We start from the raw sequence: 21,088 nt of genomic DNA on the forward strand, positions 1-21,088 counted from the left end.
CTTCTCATCATTTTGAAAAGCACCACTCAGAGGTGAGTAAAGCAAAAACTACAGAGAGACATAGATCTGTCCAGCATGAGTGTGTCAGGATAAATAATGATTGGTTAATAGAGCTATCATAATATTACAAAGTTTAGAGTACTCTTGATTAAACTACTATCAGGTGACCACCAGCATATACAGAAAAATTGCTTTTCTGTTTTCTTCTTATAATTTTTTGTCTGCCATTGTATATTACTGCTACAGCTTCATGTTGTAGAAGTAGATGTTTCTCAGCTCAAATTTCCTGAAGAAATGACAAAACCCATGCTCTCTAAATACAATCTGCCATGACAATTTTGATTCAAGACCTACAGTGAAGAAGTTCAGGTATATAGATATAAAGTAGCCTGCATGAAAAATTGCCGTACCACCCCACCTGAGGGCACAATATTTCCTGTAGCATTTATCTTCCCTTCAAAAAACAGTTATAGGCTTGGGGTAGATGGTTGATGCTTAGTATCAGTTCTTCCAGAGTCTGATTTTTTTTTTTTTCCTTCTGTAAAAGAATTGCATCAAGAATGTTTTATGTGTTTCCATTATTGCTTGAAATCTTGTCAAATATGTTTCACTTTCCCTGTCACTCTCATGTTTCCTTGGAAAACGCTACAACTGGATCCTTGTTGCATTTAAAACATCCTCACAGTAATTACAACAAAGATCTCAAAAATTGCACTTATTCTTAAAAATTATTTTCACTTCCATTTACAAACCTGGCATTGCAGAGAGACATACTTGGTGCTGGTTTTGGCTAAGATAATTTTCCTCATAGGAGCTAGTCTGGAGCTGGATTTTGGCTTTGTGCTGAAAACTGTTTCCACTGGGGCTGTTCACAGTATCTTTGGGGGTGTTTCCATCACTGCTGAGCAGTGCTTACACAGAGCCAAAGCCTTTGCTGCTGCTCACACCACCCCACCAGCCAGTGTGCTGGGGGTGCATGAGGAGCTGGGAGAGGACACAGCCGGGACAGCTGACCCCAACTGACCAAAGGGATATTCCATACCATATGATGTCATGCTCAGCATATAAAGCTGGGGGAAGCAGAAGGAAGGGAGGGACATTGAGAGCAATAGCATTTGTCTTCTCAAGTAACCATTACATAGGATGGAGCCCTGCTGTCCTGGGGGATGGCTGAACAGCTGCTTACCCATGCAAAGTGGGGAATGGATTCCTTGCTTAGCTTTGCTTGTGCATGCAGCTTTTGCTTTACCTATTGAACTGTCTTTATCTCAGCCCAGGAGTTTTCTCTCTTTCATTCTTCCAGTTCTTTCCCCCACCCTGTGTGTTGCTTAGTTGCAAGCTGAGTTTAAACCACAATGTATTTGTACACTGAAATTACTGATTTATAAAGTTCTAGTTTTCCTTTTAACTTATTTCCCCTCTCCTCAGAAATAAATTAAAACTACTAGCTATTTCATAGGAAATGTCATTTTTAAAGCACTGTAGCACTTAGCATTCACTCAGTGTGCAGACCTATGTAATGCCAGGTTCATTTATGGTCTAGTCATTAAAATATTTCTAAAACCAGGGATGAACATGCATTTACCAAGCAAATGGTAGTCAAATGAAAAATGTAAGTGATCTAGATTGGTGGGAAAGGTATAAAACACAGGGTGAGTCTGAAAAATTAGAGCACTGAAGGCAATAGATCAGATGTCATTTGTTGGCCAAAATCCCTCTCAAAGTGATGCTATTATTAGGAATAAGTTTGTAGAAACTTGTCAGTGAAGGAGATTGACTTGGCTGAGAACTTGACATCCCCGTTAATCCTCTCGAGCCACGTGTGAGTACTCTCTGGCCTGACCATTAATAACCCCTTTTCTGTGCACTGCCGCAACGGAACCTTTACAACATTGTTCCTGGTGTCTTCAAATCCGATCCGCTCTGCTCTGCTCCACTCCACCCTTTCCCACCCCTGCCAAGAGTAGCCCTTTTAATGGATACATTTTTGTCAAAATATGTTGTTTTGGAATAGAATTCTAAAATACATGATACAGGAGGCTATGTCATCCATGGATCCTGTTACCAAGGAGCAAGGTTGAGATGCCATCTAAGTTACAGTGACTCTTTATTTGAATTGTGAGACAAGCAGTGACAATTTTAGTATCTTTGACTGTGTTTCTGTGCCTGTGTTTGCACAAGTATACAATGAATAGCACAAACAAATGTTGGGACAGAGATGTCACCTCAATTTCTCTTACTGTTAGAAAGGTACAGAGGCCCCGCTCCATAAGAGCTCTGTGACTTACCTTGGGAAAAAGGCAAACCATGAAGTGAGAGAGACTGGTGACATAGTTTACAAGGCCATCCATATATAAAACTACTTTGATTAAAAAACACCTTTTAAATCATAGCCCCAGGCATGTTTTTTACCACTCATAGTAGTGTGCATTCCTGGCTCTCCATGGAAGGAATGTGAAGCAGGCAGGAAAGGGAGATCCACCTGTCAGAGCCACTGCTGTCAAATGGTCTCCTCACACATTGTGGATGTTGTTCAAGGAGTGTGTGGAATAAAAAGCAGCCTATGGAATTTAGGTGGGAATAAATGAAGCAGAAAGCTTGAAACATGTCTCCACCACAAGAGAATTTCATCACCTGGAAAGAGGATCTATACAGCAGTCCATGAATGGGCTGACCTTAGAGGTAATATTCGTACAGTAACGTTAATTTTACACTATACCAATATATTTTTATTTAGGGAACGGCATGAGAACTTCTGGCAAGTTCTAGGCACAATTTGGCCATAAGCATATGGCTTAGCAGAGATTTCTTCTCCTTTATAAATCATTTTTGTTGACAACAAAGTCCAATATATCCTGAGAAGAATAATGGAAAAGGGTAAAGCTTCTAACCATGACAAAAAAGGGAATAGTTGATAATGATGGGTCTTACACCACGATGAATATGTGGCTTATTGATTTGACAAGTACTAGTATTCCCCTGCCCCACCCACATCCAGGAAAAAAGCAAATTTGTGGAAAATAGCCTAATAGAATGGTACAAGTAATTGATGGAACTCTGCACAGTCTGTTGGGTGAGGTGACAGATCTGAAAAACCTCTGACTTATTAGTTTTGCTGTCATCATAGTGTAAGGTATGACTATAGTCAAAATAAATACTAAAAGGTAAAACATAAATCAGAAAATGCTAAGGACAAAAAAAGAATGATTCCAAACTCAATCCCCATGTCAAGACAATTTTAAAAATCATGTTTGAAATAATTAATAGAATAATATAATTTTCACTGTAAGTATTTTACTAAAATTTAGGAGTTATATTCCAAATTACTCTCTATATAATGAAATTTTTTAAAAATTCTTTAAAGTTATCTTTAGCTATATAATTATGCATTTTAGGTAATTAAAGATTAACCTATTAGATTTGTACGTGATACATGATATGCAAGAGCAGAAAGTTTTATGGTTTCAAAAGGCTCTCTTAAAAATTGTTTATTATTTACTTTTCTAAGAGTTGTTTCTGCTGCCCTCTGCACATCATAGCCCATCCAAGACTATGCAGTGAAAATTTAAATTGAGATATAAATAATTTTTCTCTTTCAGCCACAGTTAACAATTGAAAACCATGAGGTCAGGGGTGGAGGGGTGTTAATACTTATTTGTGTTGTATGAATGTATAAGCTGGTCAGTGGAGTTCCTCTAAGCTACTAGCTAAGCCTGTAAAAGAGATGCACATTTTTTAAAGGAAGAAGAATGTTGAAGCTTTTTGTAAAAACATTATATACTTAGAAAACTAGTGATAAAATGTGATATAGGAGAGTGCTCCCTGCCTTTTAATTTTCCTGATATCCCATCCCAATACTGTTTTAGGAGATGAATGCCATGTTTGTAGGGATAGATTATAAAGCTGTCTGGCTTATTTTGGCCACCCAATATAGCTTTAGCACAGGATAAAATAATTAAAAATGTACAGTCTAAGTCACTGAAACAACCAATTGTAAAAGTGTCTATATAAATACATATAAAACTTCTTCAATATTACAGTGTGAATGAATGGAATTTCTAGATCCAGACAACAAACTGATAATGATAAACATAGAAAAGACCTGTGTGCTTTATCATTGCCATGACTGCAGTTGGCAGTGTACTGATTTAAACTACTAAATATATGTGTCTCCTTGTTTGTCTCAAAAGATCTGTAGCATCTTCAGTGACAAGGTTCTTTACCTCTGAGCCAGGTAGCACAGCTCTTCCCCAGCTATGGAATCGCACTTCTCTGGGCAATATTTGCAAAGAGGAACATATTCTTCTGTATTTTCATAAAGCATCCTGTTCTTGGAACGCAGGTAAAACAGATCACCAGCTCTGCTTTTTTTTTTCCCCAATGAACTATGTTTATTATGCCAATTCTAATTACCATGCAATCTAATGGTTTTAAGGCTTATATTTTCCACATCACTGGACATCACAAACATGAAAGCATTTTATACTGTCATTATACATCAATGTTTGCACTTGGTTATACATATATACAGAAATTATTCACACATCTTAACCTTGCTATTTCCTCCTTTCAAACTAACATAATTTTACTGTGAAAGCAGCTTTTTAATAAATGGTATAAGAAATACAGCAAGGCACACATTTTTTAAAAACTTTTGTTTCTCATTACCACCTCAAGAAGCATAAAAACCCAAAATGTTGTACTTAATTCAGTAGAATGTCAACAGTTCCTAATATACAACACCATGTAGTTGTTTCTTGAAGTGTTGCATAGATTAAATTTTAAAATTAAATAAATAAAATGCCATTTAATTGTAATTGCTTAATTTTTAGATGTATTTAATCAGGAGGGCTAATGTCTTCTTTTTGCTGCAGTCCAACAAAATCGTCACTTTAAAAGTAAAATAGTTTCAATAAACTTATGCATTATACACATAAATATTAAATTTGATACATAAAATAGAAGAGTACTGACAGGTACAATTCTCAAAAGATGAACCAGACTGATCATGAATTATATGGAACTTCAAAACTTTAAAGAACATAATCAGTGATAAGTGGTACAGGAGCATCCCATTGAGGAAGGGGAGGTCATTAGAGGTAGCTTGGGAGAGGAATCCCTACGAAAGCAGATGGCCTTGCTACAATACAAAATGATCACTGAAACAGGACTAGCATATGCAGCCTGATCACAAAGCCAACATGGACACATTTGGAAAGAAAATTTATCTTGGGAGTCAGTGTAATGAAAGGCAGTGATACAATGGAATTGGAGGTCATCCCAGGGTTTACAGGATGAACCTGCACCTGAATTGCAGCCAAGTTTCTAAAAGGAAACAGAAAAGTAATAGTAGGTTACAGAAAATGAAGTTTTATTTGCAAAACATAGCTCTTCCAGAACAACCATAGGTAGCCATTAAATGATCACATGCCAGAGCCTTTAATGCAAAAGCATACAGTAGGCAAACAATGACTTTTAACAGCCTGAGGTACAAGTTAGTGTAAAAAATGGTATTGATGTAAAAAACACATTGATTTTTGTAAAGACTTTGTTTCTAAAGAAACAAGGGAAGTCATCAAATCTGACCTTTTCCATGGATCCTGTCCTCATCTTTACCTGCAACTTACCTTCAGCGCACTCAAGAATGCACCAATCAATGAAAACATAGGAATTTTCAAAAGCAACAAAAACTTCTACCCATCACTTATTTTAACATTTGTGTAAACATATAGAATGAGATTTCGATGGAGAGGAGGAAAGGATTGTCACAGAAGTGGTCCGTTAATAGAACTGTCAGTGTTACAACTGTATTTTTAAATTGCAAATTGCTATTTAGACACTTGTAGTACCAGCAATGAGTTAAATTTTCATACTATAGAATTATCCAGCACAGAGTTCAGGGTTAAACTATTCATCAAAGAGCACAGGTTTATGCAGAGGATTATGAAGAAATAACTGTCAGAATACAGCTCACAGATTAGTGCAGAGTACATCTCATAGGCATTTCCATGGAGGCACTCCAGACATGCCTTCCAAATTAAGCAGGAATATCTGGATCTATCCAGTTACTTTCTCCTTTGATGTTGTTTGCTGTGACTGACTGACCCTCTCCCCCCCGACCCCCCATTTTATAGAAGAAATATACTTACATGAAAATAGTGAAAAGCTCAACGGTTTGTTTAGAAATTAATGAAGAATGGGTATGAATGAAGGGGAAGATTGTATCAAAAGAGTTTCTGCAACTCTGGCATGAGGTTCACATGTAAGGTAAGAAAAGTCTCACTGATGGATTGCATCAGGTTTTTCAAAAATTATGTAATTCACAGACAATACAAGATTATCTGTTTATTTAATTTTTTAAAGTCAGCTACTGTAAGGAACTAAAAAGAGTGTTTTAAACTCTACAAAGAAACTTTATAGTATCTACTTCCCTATAAAAACCTCTAGGAAAAAAATGGTAAGCAAAGATTTAGATTATTTTTGTAGCTTCAGTCTCTAAAAGTAAACGATTACATATTAACTATTGTGTAAAGCTGTATATTCTTTTTCTCATGGAATGAATAATTAACTAACAGTCCTTTGCATTTATGTATCATCTTTTTTTATCTGTGGATCTCAAAACACTTTTCTGGGAATAAATCATGTTTTAGAGGTCCCATTGCTCATTATTCTCATTATTTTGTTGCAAAAGAAACAGAGGAAGGAATAAGTCACAACAAAATAATGTATTGCTGAGCAGGAAATAACAGTCAGGCCTTCTGAGTACCAGTCTGAGGTTTCTACTGGCTGCAATAAGGGACTGGATATTCTGGCTAACATTGCAATGCTGTCAGATAAAAACAATTTAGCTTTCTGAAACCCAAGTAAAATATTTTTTTTCCTAAATGAAGTTAAAACTTAAGTTTAAATTACAAATTTTGTACAAAAGGAAGGAAATAGCTTTTGTGACTGACTTGTAAGAACTAACATTACACATAGAAGTCAAATGTATCCTTTAGAAAAGACTTTGGTCACATAACCATCACATAAACGTTTTTAATGTATTGACCTCTACATATATTGAAGATATGACTAAAAATTCCCATCCCACCGGTGAGTCATGGGTCACAGTGACAGCAAAAGATTGCATGATCTCATATACAGAACGATAGGTCTTTCAAGCCATCCCCTACTTGAGAAATAAAACCAGTATAGCTTTATGAGCACCTCTGCTGAAGAACTCCATCTTGGCTCATACGAGCGACCAGTGGGTGCTGACAGATATTTCTGGCTTAAAAGGGGAGTGACCGAGTGGCTTTGATGGGCGTTTGGCCTCTAGCCAGGGCCAGACCACCACACCTGCATATAGAATTGTTATTATTTTCCCATAAGTTTGGGGGGGTTTTGGTAGCACACTGCTAAATAACAGGATTGCAACATTTGGCAAAAATACTTTCTTCGCTATTACTTTTATTCTCCCGTACAGCCAAGGCAAATACTAAACCAGTACAAAATCAAACTACACATGAAACTGTGGCTTTTTAGCTTTGAATTCTCAGCATGCTTTTAAGGTACATATATACTATAGAATATTTTTCTCTAAGTATTGCAGCTACACATGGAATTACACATTTAAATGAGCTTACAGCACAGGTGCTACAGGAAAAATAATGGTGTTTGCCATTTATCTTTCAAATTAAATAATGTGTTTTTAAATAGTAACTTTTTTCATAATACACTTATGGGAACAACATTTATCTGTCACATTTTAAAAGATGTATTAGTAATAAATGTAAATTACCTTTGGAAAATCAGTAATTAGCCTCATCAAAAAATAAACAATCTGCCACCAAAAAGATAATCTTTAGCATAGTTAAGTATAATAACTGTTATTTGAATAAGTTAACAAATTAGGATAGATTGCTTCTGTAATTCATTCCCCATAGCATGAGAGATGAAGTTAAAGCACCAAGCTTGTGAATGGGGGAAGGGAGCTCAGACTTTAGTGAAACCAAATCTAGCTGCTCATATTTTCTTTTTTTGATGTGCCAGACATAAACTATATGTATCCTAGGGTTTTACTATTGGAAATAATACAGTACATCATTTCCATGGAAGCAGTGCCATATGTATCATTTAAAAGCCTAAATGTAAAAAGTGGGATGTAGTGCAAAGGGCTTTGTTACCTTAAAATTATTTCTCAACCCCTGGGCAAAAATTAAAACTATAATATAACCCTATCAAGTTGCTGCATACAGACTGTGCATTACATTTTATCACATTCTGGGGTGTTTTTTAATATCCCCATCCTCTATGTCCGATCTTAGTCCTTATGCCTTTTTAACCAGATATTGCCATATCCCAGCTGGCTACCAGTAAGCATGAAGTTCTGAAGAGTGACAGAAAGTTTATACAGTATTTTGAGATCCTCAGAGTACTAAAAGTACTAATGAATTGAAAAAATAAGTTATCTTCATCAGTGAAAGAATGAGAAGAAGAATGAAATCACACTCATTATAGTAAGTATTCTTCCTTAAATTAAAATGAGTGAAAAAATAAGAAAAATAATAAAACAGTAATTTAGGAAAAGTTTACATAATTATGACTCATAAACCTCAGACTTTTGTCAGCATCTCAGTGTCTAAATAGAAGCTTCCATATACACATAATCCTTTTAATGTAATTCTGGAATATATAATATCATCTGTGAGTTTTGTAATTCCCAGTTGATTTCCATTGCTTCTCCAGTTGTTTGGATGTGTCCAAGTATTAACCTAATTGTCTATCACCAGGTCATGATAGTGCATTTCAAAGCTATTCAAAAAATATCCTCTTTGCTATAATGGTTCCATGACAATGCATTATTCAAATAGGTATGTGTTGAAAGAGATAGTGGCAGGCTGTAGACAATTTCTGTCATAAACTTTGCTACACATATTTATACATGTGTGACTGTGTGAATGTTGGGTAAAACACCAATATGTGCAAAAGAAAAGCCCAAAGCATAGTAATATTATGTAGCAAAATCAGGAAATGCAGAAGTTAGATATCTAACAGCAGCAAAGCAATCTATTTTGTATAAACAGGCCCAGATCCTCTGCTACAGCTACACAGTTTGCAGTAGGAGAGTACCAGTGTTTTTCATGGATGGTGGTGAGTAATAACGTTTCCGCCTAGCAACATCATGGAAGCATAGATTAGGCTACTTTCAAAGGTAGAACAGATTATTCAGGGTCATGTCCATTTGAATTTTGAAAATCTCCAAGGATGGAGATTCCAGATCTTCCCTCGGAAACCTGGTCCCATGCTTAGCCTTGTGCCTTATTGGAAATTCCATTGCTACAGCTTCTAGCAAGCTGTGGCATTTGGAATTGCCATCCTGATGCTGGTCTACTGGAGAAGTGTTTCCAAAGACTAATAGCATTCTCATACAGCTATATTAGCTTCTGGGTCACCAAACAACTTACGAGACTCAAAACAGCAGTGCTACATTCTAGGATCTGATCTAGTTGCTTTGTGTATCTTCTTTTGCTGTTAAATGTGCAGTTATTGTTAGATATTTATGTGAGGTCAGAAACTCCAGATCTGAAACACTTTCAATCTTTGGAAGAGATCAGAGCCAATTTTTCATTTTAGGTTCCACCATCTCAATGAGTATCTCCAATACCACTGTGTGGCTATCAGTTTCCATCTGCTCTGGTATTCAGGTCTTTATTCTACATTACCCTCACATATTCTTTCATGATGTTGCAAAGATTTCTTATTTTGGTAACCTCAACTTTTGGACTAACACTGTGTTGTAATAACTGTGTCCTTAATAATGCCTTACTGAACTTAAATCATGGTAAACTGATATCAAGATATGACTTCTTATCTCTCTACTTATTCTCCAGTCTGGTTAGCCATTCTTCATGGCTTGTCTGGAAATACTGTAGAACTGACAGAAAATTCTAGTAAAACCAGAAGCTCAGCTTCATCAAGTGCTTCTGAAAACCTCATAAGGTGTTTTCTGGTTCCACAGCTCATTTGAGGAAGAAAAAGGAGGTTGATATAGAAATACTACTCTTGAAGAATTCCCAGCTTCAGCAAGATAGCAGATTTGTTCCAGAAGAGAGAAGTTCCAGTCAGTGCAAAGCCAAAGGGCAAGAAATAGATAGTATTCACTGCATTTGTTGACCAGTGGCATATAAATTTGGATTATAGTGTAATCAAAACAAATGTTATAACATTATCATAGAACAAAAGCCCTGGATGATGATTCATCTCCTTTAATTGTTAAAAAAAAAAAGAAAAAAACAAAAAAAAGTAGAAAATAAAAAAATGGCAACTTGTAGAGTACATACCTGGTTTTAGGATAATATACGTGCCTGGAGAGGGTTACATTCTATCTGTGCATATTTATATGTCTTTCCTTATGAAGATTCAGGAGATTTTCTTCACAAGTAAGAGTTTTACTGTTCCGATGCAAAACTTCCTTTTTCTGTGAATGGCCAGGCTTTACCTGAAACTCTATAGCTGAAGCCTCTTCAGAAGCAGCAACACATCCTTTGGGCTCTTCAGTTCCGGGTGATTTTCCTGTACTACTCTTTTTAGTGCTAAGCTCTGGATAATTCTTTTCCAAACCTCCAGCTTGCCCATCTGAAATCAGCAAATCATCATCATCATTTTCCAAATTTGATGCACTTTGTTTGTTAGGATTGCAGACATTTATATCATTGTCATCGTCGTGTAAGAAAGATAAATCTCTACCTTCAGATGAAGTTTTAACTTTTTCTGTCTCCGGAGTCAGTTTGCCTAGTGACTCCTGAGAGGCTTCAGAAATAGTGTTAGAAATGGATTGCTGCTGCTGCTCAACCCATTCTTCCTCAGGACAGGCTTCAAAAAAGCATTCAATATTTTCTCTCTCATCTGTGAAGTCCAGTGGCACAGGAGTGCTGCTTTTTTCCTCTATGTATTTGATTACCTCTCCACAGTCACTATCATGAGAAGAAAGTGAAAGATAAGAATAGAAGTCCCCTTTTCTTAGCTGAATGGGTCTGTGAGAATGCTCTAGCACTTTTTCCTTGATCTGTGATAATGAAGCTGGAGCAGATGACTCACATTCAGGTTGTGACTTACTTTTCAAAGCTGTTGATGCCATGTCTATTATCTCCCTCACAAAATTGTGTACAGAGCCATCTTCCATGTTTCTTTTATCAAAAGCAGCAGATTCACAGTTACAGCACAAATCAGGACCATTGACTGAAGAATCGCATTCTGCTTCATTGGATTTCAAGGCTGTACAGCAATCAGTAGATTTTTCACTAATGCTTGTTCTATGTTGGTGACCATTAGGTAAGGTTACTTGTAAAGCTGTATCTTGTATGTCTACACAATTCCTTTCTGAGGAAGATTCAAGACAAGGCTTTTTAGCAGGAGAGGAAGCAACAGAGTGATGATCAGACTGAAGATGACTTTGACATTCTTTTTGAGGGTTTCTGGATCCATCTGATGATAGAACAGTCTCCTTGCCATCCATATGTGAATCATCTGAACTGTCTGTAAATGCTTCACAGACACAACATTCATTTTCAGCTTCTCTAACATCGAGTGATGCATGAGTTTTGGGAGTTGCTGATGTTCTAACAAGACCTTCCTTTTGACTGCCAAGAGTATTTTCAACATTGCCATTCTCCATATCATCCACAAGCTGATCCTTCACAACCTGAGAAATATCTTTCATTAGGCGACTCTTTGTCCCTTTTTCATGATCACGTGGTACATTCTTACTATTGCCATTATTTTCTGATATTTTCTGTACTGAACTATTTAACAGTGTTTCAATGCTCAATGTATCTGTGGCTTTTGATGTCTCATTACTAACTTCTTTACTGCGCTGAATTTCATCACCTAGGTTACTTTTTCTCTTCTCCCTTGTCAAAGAAAATTTTGGTCTAATCCAAGTTTGGAGCTCATTTTTTATATAATCAAGTCCTGAAATTAAATTGCATTCTTCATAAATATCCTCATCAGTTGCTATACTGGAGTCATCATCTTCATCTTTGATACCTAGCTCTTCCTCAGTTAAGGTAAGGGTGGAACTTGAAAGCAAATCACTGTCATCTTCATCATCAGTACAAGCAGAAGTGCAGGAGACATTAACAATCATGCTGACATTGACATCGCTCTCATCAGCTACAGATCTATTAAGATGTTTTCTAAATGATGCATTTGAATCTGGTATTTTATTTCTGTGCAGCACAATGTCTTCAGAGCAGAGAGAAAGATCCTCACTGCTGCTGAGTTCAGTAAGAGAAGCTGCTGAGTCTTCGTTGATTGAGGATGCAATATCTAGAGACAGCTGTCCAGTAAAAGACATTTTTTGAGAGCTACTTTGCAGTGTTATATCAGAGATGCTACGCTTTATCTTTTGATCTAAAGGACTTTGGATATTCTCTAAGCGATTCAAAAGATCTAATGTCCTTTTGCTGAGCTCTCCAACAGAATCACTGCTTGCACTTATGTCTCCTGAGCCATGATGACTGAAAAGATCTTCGTTGCTTTTGTATGAAGTCAGCCAGCTCTCCAAAGAGGTGCTTCGCTGAAGACCGTCCCCACTTTTAAAAAAACCTGAGCTGAACAAATCACCTACTAAAGACAGAGATTCTAATGAAGAACTACGAGATAAAGATGAAACCTGTCTTGTATTCTCTGTAACAGTTAATTTTCTTACAGTTTCTGCAGATTTACAGGAATTGGGATCCAATCCTCCGGGGATACTTGCCAGGGTATGGTCACAAATAAACGCATCTGGTTGTGACTCTCCAGGCTTATGTTCAGATTTACCAGGTATTTTATCAAAACAAAAGCCATGAAACAAACTTCCCTCTGCATGGGTTTTTTCAATTTGCGATTGTTTCGTTATCACTGGTAATTTGATCTTGGAGCCTTGAAGATAGGAGTAATCATAAAACGTAAAGACATCATGTTTTCCTTGCAATTCTTCTAAACAAACAGGATTACTCATGGTATTGCTGTCCGAATTCTCGTCATTTTCACTTCCACAGGATGCAGATGGTGCTAACTGGAAATTATCTGAGACACTAGCATGGTCTTCTTCATCTTGCTTTATTTTGTGTTTTATTACATCGACTATATCGTCCACTTGAGTTTCTGCATGCCCAATTTCAGGATTACTCTGAGTGCTTTCAGTATCATTTAGCAAAAAAATTTCTGAATTATTTGTAGTTTCTGTGTCACATTCACTCACTATCCCACTCTCGCTCTCAGAATGCCTGCTTATGTTTCCACTCTGATACATATAGTTATATGGTTTTGCCAATGTAGTCCCCCCTATTAGGTCTGGCAGGGATTTGGTAGATGAAAATGATGAGTCTTTACTTAGACTTTTGTTTAAAATGTTAGACTCTGTTACACTGGAGAGTTTGGATGTTTTTTTCAAATTAGACATGTGGTTTTTTTCTGATAATTCAATATTATGAAGACTATAAACTTGATAGACATGAGGATTTGGAGGGGAAGTAATGCTGGGACAATAAAGAGGACTTCCATGATCACTGATACTTTCATCTTCATTCACATCATTATCACCACATTCTCCTGAAGCAGGTTTCGGGCTCGGATCCTCCTTCCTCAGTTCCTGATCAGGATCACTTAAGTCTTCATGAATACTGATCAGCTTATTACTTATGTCGGTTTCATCCCATTCTAGTGCATCTTCACTTGGACCATTTAGATCCATCAAACTGGGATCAACAACGTTCAGAGGCTCCTGCAGAAAAAAGGAATCAAAGATTAAAAATATTTACAGCTGCACATTAAATATGCTTCCACTGAAATCACAGGAGTTAATTAATGGGAGTAAAGTGCATTTTTGGAACAATGATCACTAATAGGCTTTTAATTTTGTTACATTTTGTGCACCATTAGAATGATCAATTAAAATGAAAGGTATTAAATTTTGCATGATTTCTTAGTCTTTTTAAGGTTTTTTTCTTATTTGCTGTCAAAATAAAACACAGAAATTTGACTTCTTATAATATAGATTAATTGTTGCTAGTCATTTTACATGTAACAAGCTTTAGCCGTTTTGCAGAATCACACAGGAGTGAATTAGTGTATTAGTAAAAACCATGCAATTAGCACTTGATTATGTTCCATGTATCAGAATCTCTCTTAGCCTGCTTAAGTTTAAAAGAGTTAAGACATGAAGGACTTATTAAAGAATTTTTGGTGTGTTTATAATACACTTTTGTGTTGTCATCCTTAAAAAAGCAAATCTAATGCACTGGAAATCACAAGACTTGATGAATTTTTATTAGAATTTCTATTTATTCTTTACTTGATAATAAAGGCAATACTAATGACCAGTAAGTAAGACTAATGAATGTTAATATCTTCAGCTGCAAGTACAATCAATCAGTCTAATCAAATACAACATGAATTTCAAATATTGTCAGTGCTGACACCTTTTTCTGGGAAAGGGCTAATAAATAATTGAGCTAAACTTAGTTTGCTTTTTTAAGACTTCTGTAACTTTCCAGTAAGATTTGCTTTATGGGCTTAGAAAACATTGTATCAATAATTTTGCCTTCTAGAAACGTGTGGGAGAGAAAGAACACCTTGACAATTTTACTCACTCAAATGTGGTGTGTCAAACGGCCAATAGTGCCAACTTACCTCACACCTCTTAAAACAAGATAGAAGGGGTCCCTAGTTTTGGGGCTGGTTCTCTGAGCACAAATTTCACTTAATTTTTCTATTTATTGAGAGACATACAGATTAGGGAAGACTTTGCTTATACAATATGTCTTGAAATAGAACTATTAGCTAAAGTAGAGCGGTTAGTTTCAATCACCTTAGCAGCTGAACAGTGATCTCTGTATCCAGAAAACCAAGCACTTTTTCCACAAAAACTTTCAACTATGATCTCTTGCTCTCTTGAGCTTTCTTGGAGCAAGTTTTGTTTTTCAAATACAGCACTGATTACACAAAGTTACTGAAATGGGAGGAGATAAAATGAGGCTGCAGTCCAGTGAACCGTGGAATTGTAGGGGTTAGAAGGGACCCCAAGAGATTGAGTCCAACCTCCCTGCCAAAGCAGGTTCCTTAGGGTTTCTTGGGACAGTGAAGTGCAGTTGTACACAACTTAGTTACTGACTTAGATTCATCAGGACTTGGACAAGATTTATTGTGCAGGGGAAGGCACAAATCTCTGACTGATTTGGGAACTCCTTGAAGTAGGAACTAAAGCTGCTTATCCCTTTTGTGAGAAATCACGGGATCTTCTCCAATAGCTTAATATTTAGGGCACTGATTTTGGGAATGGGATACTTTGTAAGGTTGACTATGAGAGAGACAAACCATGCTCTTATTCTCTCAGGAGAAGCCCTGCCTACATGCTGTTCTGAAAAGAAATCTGCTTCTCCTTTTCATTTTGCATAAAACAATGAAATATTAATTGGGTCATAGATAGATGAAGGCAATTTTTATTCTGCAGCACATTGCTCAGCAGATCTGCCTAGCAAGAGGCACAGATAGGTCCAAAGCCCTGCTCCAGTGCCTATTTAATTATCAATACAGGTGGCACTGTTTCTCTGAAAAACAATTCTATCCCAGTATGTCCAGCAGACCAATGGTTGAAACACTCAACTGACCTAAGGAAAAATTATTTTCTCCAAATTGGGCAGAGTAGCTACCCACAATTCAGCAGGGTGTTATGATTATCAATATATTTGATAATCCAAATCATTCTCCATGTAAAATAAATGTGTCCTCAGGCTTCACTGGCCTTAGTTGTAAGGTAGGTTCCTGAGTACTGCAGCTGTATTAAGATGTTGCACATAATTACAGGCAGAAATATGAGTGCCAAAGAATTTTTGCCTCCTTGGTAGGTTAGGAGGCTTTGGGGATTTTGATATCCTGTCATTTCTAATATTGAAAGCTAGAGCCTCTTCCTTCATCTTCCTACCCAAAAGCTTTTATGGAGTAAACTTGTTAGTCCTCTTTTCTCTTTCTTCTTTTTTTTTCCCATGCCATATTGGTTTCTGATTTAAATGTTAAATTCCCATTAAAACACGCATTCAGCTAGACAACTACAGCTATCAGAGAAGTTCAATACACTGCGGAGTTCAGAAATCCATATGTGGATTTGCCAGTTTGCCGTGTTTCCATGATGGCTCCTGGCTGCTACAATACTGGACCCAGTTTCCCACAGCTGACCCTTAACCTACCTGCAAGTAAAAACAGGGGCAAGAGAATGACAATAATGAAATTATTTTGAAAAACCTGTTAGATTAAACCAGAAATTGGCTACACTTCCTTCTTCTCTCTGTTGCGTTTTTTACAACTCTGTCGTACTTAGAATTAGGAAAACATTGCCATGAAAAGCTTCCTAAACTGCACAATTTCACTGTTTTAAGCTTCTGCCAGATGCAAAAAGAAATTCCCAAAGGCAGGAAATCAGCAGCAGGTTCCAAGGATTTTATGTTCCATAGAATCTGATTTTCTTTCTCAAAACCAAAACATTTGGTCCTTATTGGTCGGGAAGATAACCTTCCCCTGTAAATCAGAGCTTGGCTGCCTTGTTTGTTCTGCAAGTCAGATGGACTAAAACAATAAAAAATGCAGAGTTGTGACCTCGACCCATTCATCTTTACTGAGTGCTCCTTACTTCAAAGCTTGTGTTTTATTCTTCAGATGCACATGCTTTTCTGAGGCCTGGTACATACTCAGAAGTTGTGCTGGCAGAGCTATGACAATAAGGAATTTTTGTATTATTTTTTTTTCTGATTGTCACAGCTCTAGTTCCAAAAGGTCTTACATAGATACGGTGATTTTACCAGCACAGCTTCCTTGGTCCAAGGGAATGACTGAATTGATCTTAGTGAATTACTGCTTTTCTTATGACCATCACTTCCCTTGAAGTACAAACTTTGTTGTTATCTGCTACATTGGCAGCCCTTCCCAAATACAGACCAAGTTTTAACTTTGAAACAAAACACTTAGCTTAAGTTTCAAACATTTTGTATTTGGCATTTTTGGCAAGGGTGGATATTGTCCCTTTTTTAAAAAAAATTTAGCAAGCTGCTCAAGCAAGAAAGAGACTTTAGACATTGAGGTAGTTGTTGGAGAGAGTGGCACCATATAGACTTCATTAAGGCTCTGAAGTTTGGTAGGTGGTGTCACTCCACTCCATGTTTGCACTGACAACAGTAGCAAGGAATGTGTGAGGACTGCTTTTATCATGTCAGATGTCTCCTTATCAGGCTGCTTGGTGCATAGGTAGCGTGCTGGAGGATCAGAATTATCAGGATAGCAACAGATTACTAGGTTTTGCCAGCAGAACATTTGAAATTCCCTAAACTGATCCTTTACTTGGTGTTATATAGAGGTAGAACATCATTTCAGCTGGTGTCAGAGCTAAATTCTGTTTGCTTTACTGGGAAAAAATGTTGATGGTTCCTCTCCTATCTTGTTTTTCATTCCAAAAAACTGCATAGCATTGCACAATGTGTCTTCACACAAAGCAGAAAAACCTTCTATTGCCATTTCAAGTCAGGAAAACTTTACTCCTGAGAGCTGCACCACGTTTTTTAGCCTTTTTTTTTTCATTTAATGATGAATGTGGCTTTTCTACACAGTTTGCACTTACACACTCCAAAGGATGCTCTGCCTAGCCTGGTTCAAGGCATCACACCTACAAACACAAATATCCAAAAAGAAAGGGGTCTGTCACAGACAGACATGTAGATCTCCACAGGTAAGACACACTCCAATTAAAGAGATGATTTGAGTATGCTATGAAGCTTCAGATTTCAGCAGTGAGCTCTGTATGCTCACTCTGTGGCAAAACCTTATATAAAGGTACCATTTTGTCCACCAAAAGGCTTTTAGTGTAACTGATTGCACTGCATTTCCTGAAATTTAGAAACTTGGGGGTTTGTGTGTGTATAAACACACAACACACATGAATACATGTGTATAGGTGCGTGTGTATACAACATCTTTCTGAAAATGGGCATCTTTAAAGTAGGTCAGAGTGACTTTTAGCCTTTTTTTTTTCAAGATCTTACTCAAGTCAATAATACCATTCTGTCTGATGGTCACACTGTTCATATAGTAAAAGTAAAAGCAAGTAAAAAAAATAACAATGTGTTTAACAGCAAAAAGTTGCAGAGTATTATCCATATTCCTATTTTGAAGATATTGCCACCAGAAAGTATTTTCTGCTGCGTAAAAACTTTCTAATATAATTAAGTGCCGTGGTTTAGCCCCAGCTGGCAGCAAAGCACCACACAGCCAGTTGCTCACTCCCCCCTGGATAGGATGAGGAAATAGACTTGGAAGAGCAAAAGTGAGAAAACTCCTGGGCTGAGATAAAGACAGTTTAACAGGCAAAGCAAAAGTTGCAATATAAGCAAGGTGAAGCAAGGAATTTATTCACTGCTTCCCACGTGCAAGCAGCTGTGGAAAGCAGGGCTCCATTGTACATAATGGTTACTTGGGAAGAAAAGCATGTGGTGGTTCAGCCCTAACCAGTGGCTGAGCACCACACACAGCTTGCCCACTCCCAGAGCAGAAAGAGACAGAGCCTCCATGTGTTGAGATAAGGACAGTTTACTGACAAAATCATTGTGAGCACAGAACAATAATGGCCATTTACACCCAGTGATAACACAGAGTACCTTACTGACCCAATGATTACAGTAGAGTGCTGCTCAACACAAGGACAAAACAACCCAACCACACTTCCAGAGGCACCAAGCCCCTACCCCTCCCCAACCAGCCCCTTTTATGGGGAAGTGATGTCAGGTGGTGTGGAAAACAGCTCAGGCTAAATCAGCTCACATGTGGTGACTGCTGGGGAGGTTAACTCTGGCCTGCCTTCCTTCTTTCCCTTCCTTCTTCTTCCCACAGCTTTATATGTTGAGCACGACATCACATGGCATGGAATATCCCTTTGGTCAGTTGGGGTCAGCTGTCCTGGCTGTGACCCCTCCCAACTCCTTTTGTACTCCCAGCGTACTCACTGGTGGGGTGGTGTGAGCAGTAGCAAAGGCCTTGGCTCTGTGTAAGCACTGCTCAGCAGTGATGGAAACATCCCTGTGTTATCAGCACTGTGTTTGGCACAAATCCAAGCCACAACCCCATGCCAGCTCCTGTGAGGGAAAGTAACTCTGTCCCAGCCAAAACTGGAGTATTAAGCCAAGAATCAACTAAGTCACAGACTCAGAAGAGAGAAAAGAGGGATTCATCATCATGTATTTGAAAATGCTACTTCAAGGAGCTGCCCATTCCTAATTTGAACCCTGATCTATTTTGCTGAGGACAGTATTCCCATTTCTGTGGGATACCTCGTGAGCAAAATGAAGTTGCACTTAAATGCTTATAGGGTTGGTGTTTAATGGTTAAACGCTTAATCTGCTGAAAATGTTAGTGAGAAGAAACAAGTTTATTAAGCCAAAGACATTTCCTCAACCCCGGTACTCTCTAAGAAAAAGTCTTAAAACTGCATTTTTCATTTGTTTCCTTTACTAAAACACAGATAGTTTTATTTTTTCTGCATCAAATTTTATTAAACAATGATTCTCTGTTTCAGCTTCATTTGCATGTGCTACTCCCGTACAGATACTTTGTGCTGGTGAAACAGGCCTGTAATGTAACCCCTACGTACCATTATATTTTTTTAATGGAATTAACATGAAAAAAAGAGCTTTTACAATAATAAATACAAACTTTGTTCCTCCCTCCCCTGCTAGATATCCTTCAGTTGCTGTGGACAAATTATCCAAACTCAACTGCACTTTGGGGCCAGGGAAAAAAGAAAGAAAGAAAACCATCCCCCATCTCCAGGAATGTGTGCACATTCAAGGAAGACAAACATGATTTTGTCTTTTGAGAAACGCAAGCATGCCAAGTAGTTCTGCTGAGGGAAATAGTCATGTGTACAGTACCCACTTCACCTCTGCTTAACTTCAGTTCATTTTATAAATGGGGCTCTCTGTACCACAGTCAACAAGAAAACTGTCCCCATTTCCCAAGACTGATGTTTCAACCTGCATTAAAAGAAGGTCCATGTTTACTTCCTGAGAAAATAAGATCCAAAACTACGGTTCATACTTTCACTTGCTTCATTTTACAATTATTATTGCCTCCCTTGAGGAAATGATGTGCTCAATCCTGCACATGCAGAACTCGTGCTTTTCTGTTAGGCATTATGGATACTTATATGTATTGCCACAATGACACAGGTGGTTGTATGTACAGATTACTGTACCTCAGGAAGGACACTGACTTCACCTCTGCTCTCTGCAGTCACAGATGTCACTTGCAAGGGTCTTGGTGCAGACTGGGTCATAGGGGAATAACTGAGGTTCCAGTATTGTTCAGGCACCTGCCTTTGTGATGATGTTTGAAGTTCTCTTTGAAGTTGCTCAGAAATAAAAGTCTAAAGGATAGGATTGTCATACCCAGGCTTTAAAACTGATAATTTTCTGATATAGATGATAGTGGGTTTGTGGGCACATCATCTAAGCAACAGAAGAAATAATTGCAATGACAATTTAAGAGCATGTCCAGTTGAAAACTATTAGTCCCTACTGGTCTCAGAAGTGTTTTAAAAAGTCAGAGAATTTGGCCATTCTCTAACAGTTCTGCTCTATTTAAAGGTTGCTTCATGGTGTTAGGTAACACTCTAAGGTCAATCATGCCAACACACAGGTCCTGTGAGGGTCTTCTAACTTTCTTGGTAAGCTGCTCACCATGCCAGATGGCCAAAAGACAGACTGAAAAGCTCCAGCCCCTCTACCACACACCAGTCAGCGCAGACGAGCCAGGCTGGAACAGAAGGTGAGCTGTCTCAGCAGAAGGCCTGCAGGAACTTACTTCTGTCACAAACCACGTTTAGTCCCCACACTCTGCCCAGAGTATCACTGCTAACACGCTACCCATTATTTGTTTTCCAGGCTCTGTGGAAGCAGTGGCCTCCTCCTTTGCCACCATATCATTGTATGGCTTTCTAATATCTCTGGTTCTCATTTTCTGGAGAAGCCCTTTAAATGTTACTAGAGAGCAGAAGAACATCTGTAACATTTTTATATTGAATCAT

At 37.7% G+C, this 21,088-nt stretch overlaps 1 protein-coding gene across 1 annotated transcript in view; it reads right to left on the reverse strand.

Moving 5' to 3' along the window:
• Positions 1 to 4,371: 4,371 nt before the first annotated feature.
• AKAP6 (A-kinase anchoring protein 6) overlaps positions 4,372 to 21,088 on the reverse strand; it is a gene marked incomplete at its 5' end in the record, with an annotated part of 228,335 nt that continues 211,618 nt past the window's right edge. Inside the window, 3 exons of the mRNA XM_084264174.1 lie at positions 4,372 to 5,325; positions 10,323 to 10,617; positions 10,729 to 13,750. Coding sequence (XP_084120300.1) covers positions 10,364 to 10,617; positions 10,729 to 13,750 — 3,276 coding nt within the window. The 3' untranslated portion in view covers positions 4,372 to 5,325; positions 10,323 to 10,363. The remainder of the gene's footprint in view (positions 5,326 to 10,322; positions 10,618 to 10,728; positions 13,751 to 21,088) is intronic.

The sequence above is a fragment of the Gallinula chloropus genome (assembly GCF_964237585.1).
Source record: "Gallinula chloropus genome assembly, chromosome: 4".
NCBI lineage: Eukaryota > Metazoa > Chordata > Aves > Gruiformes > Rallidae > Gallinula > Gallinula chloropus.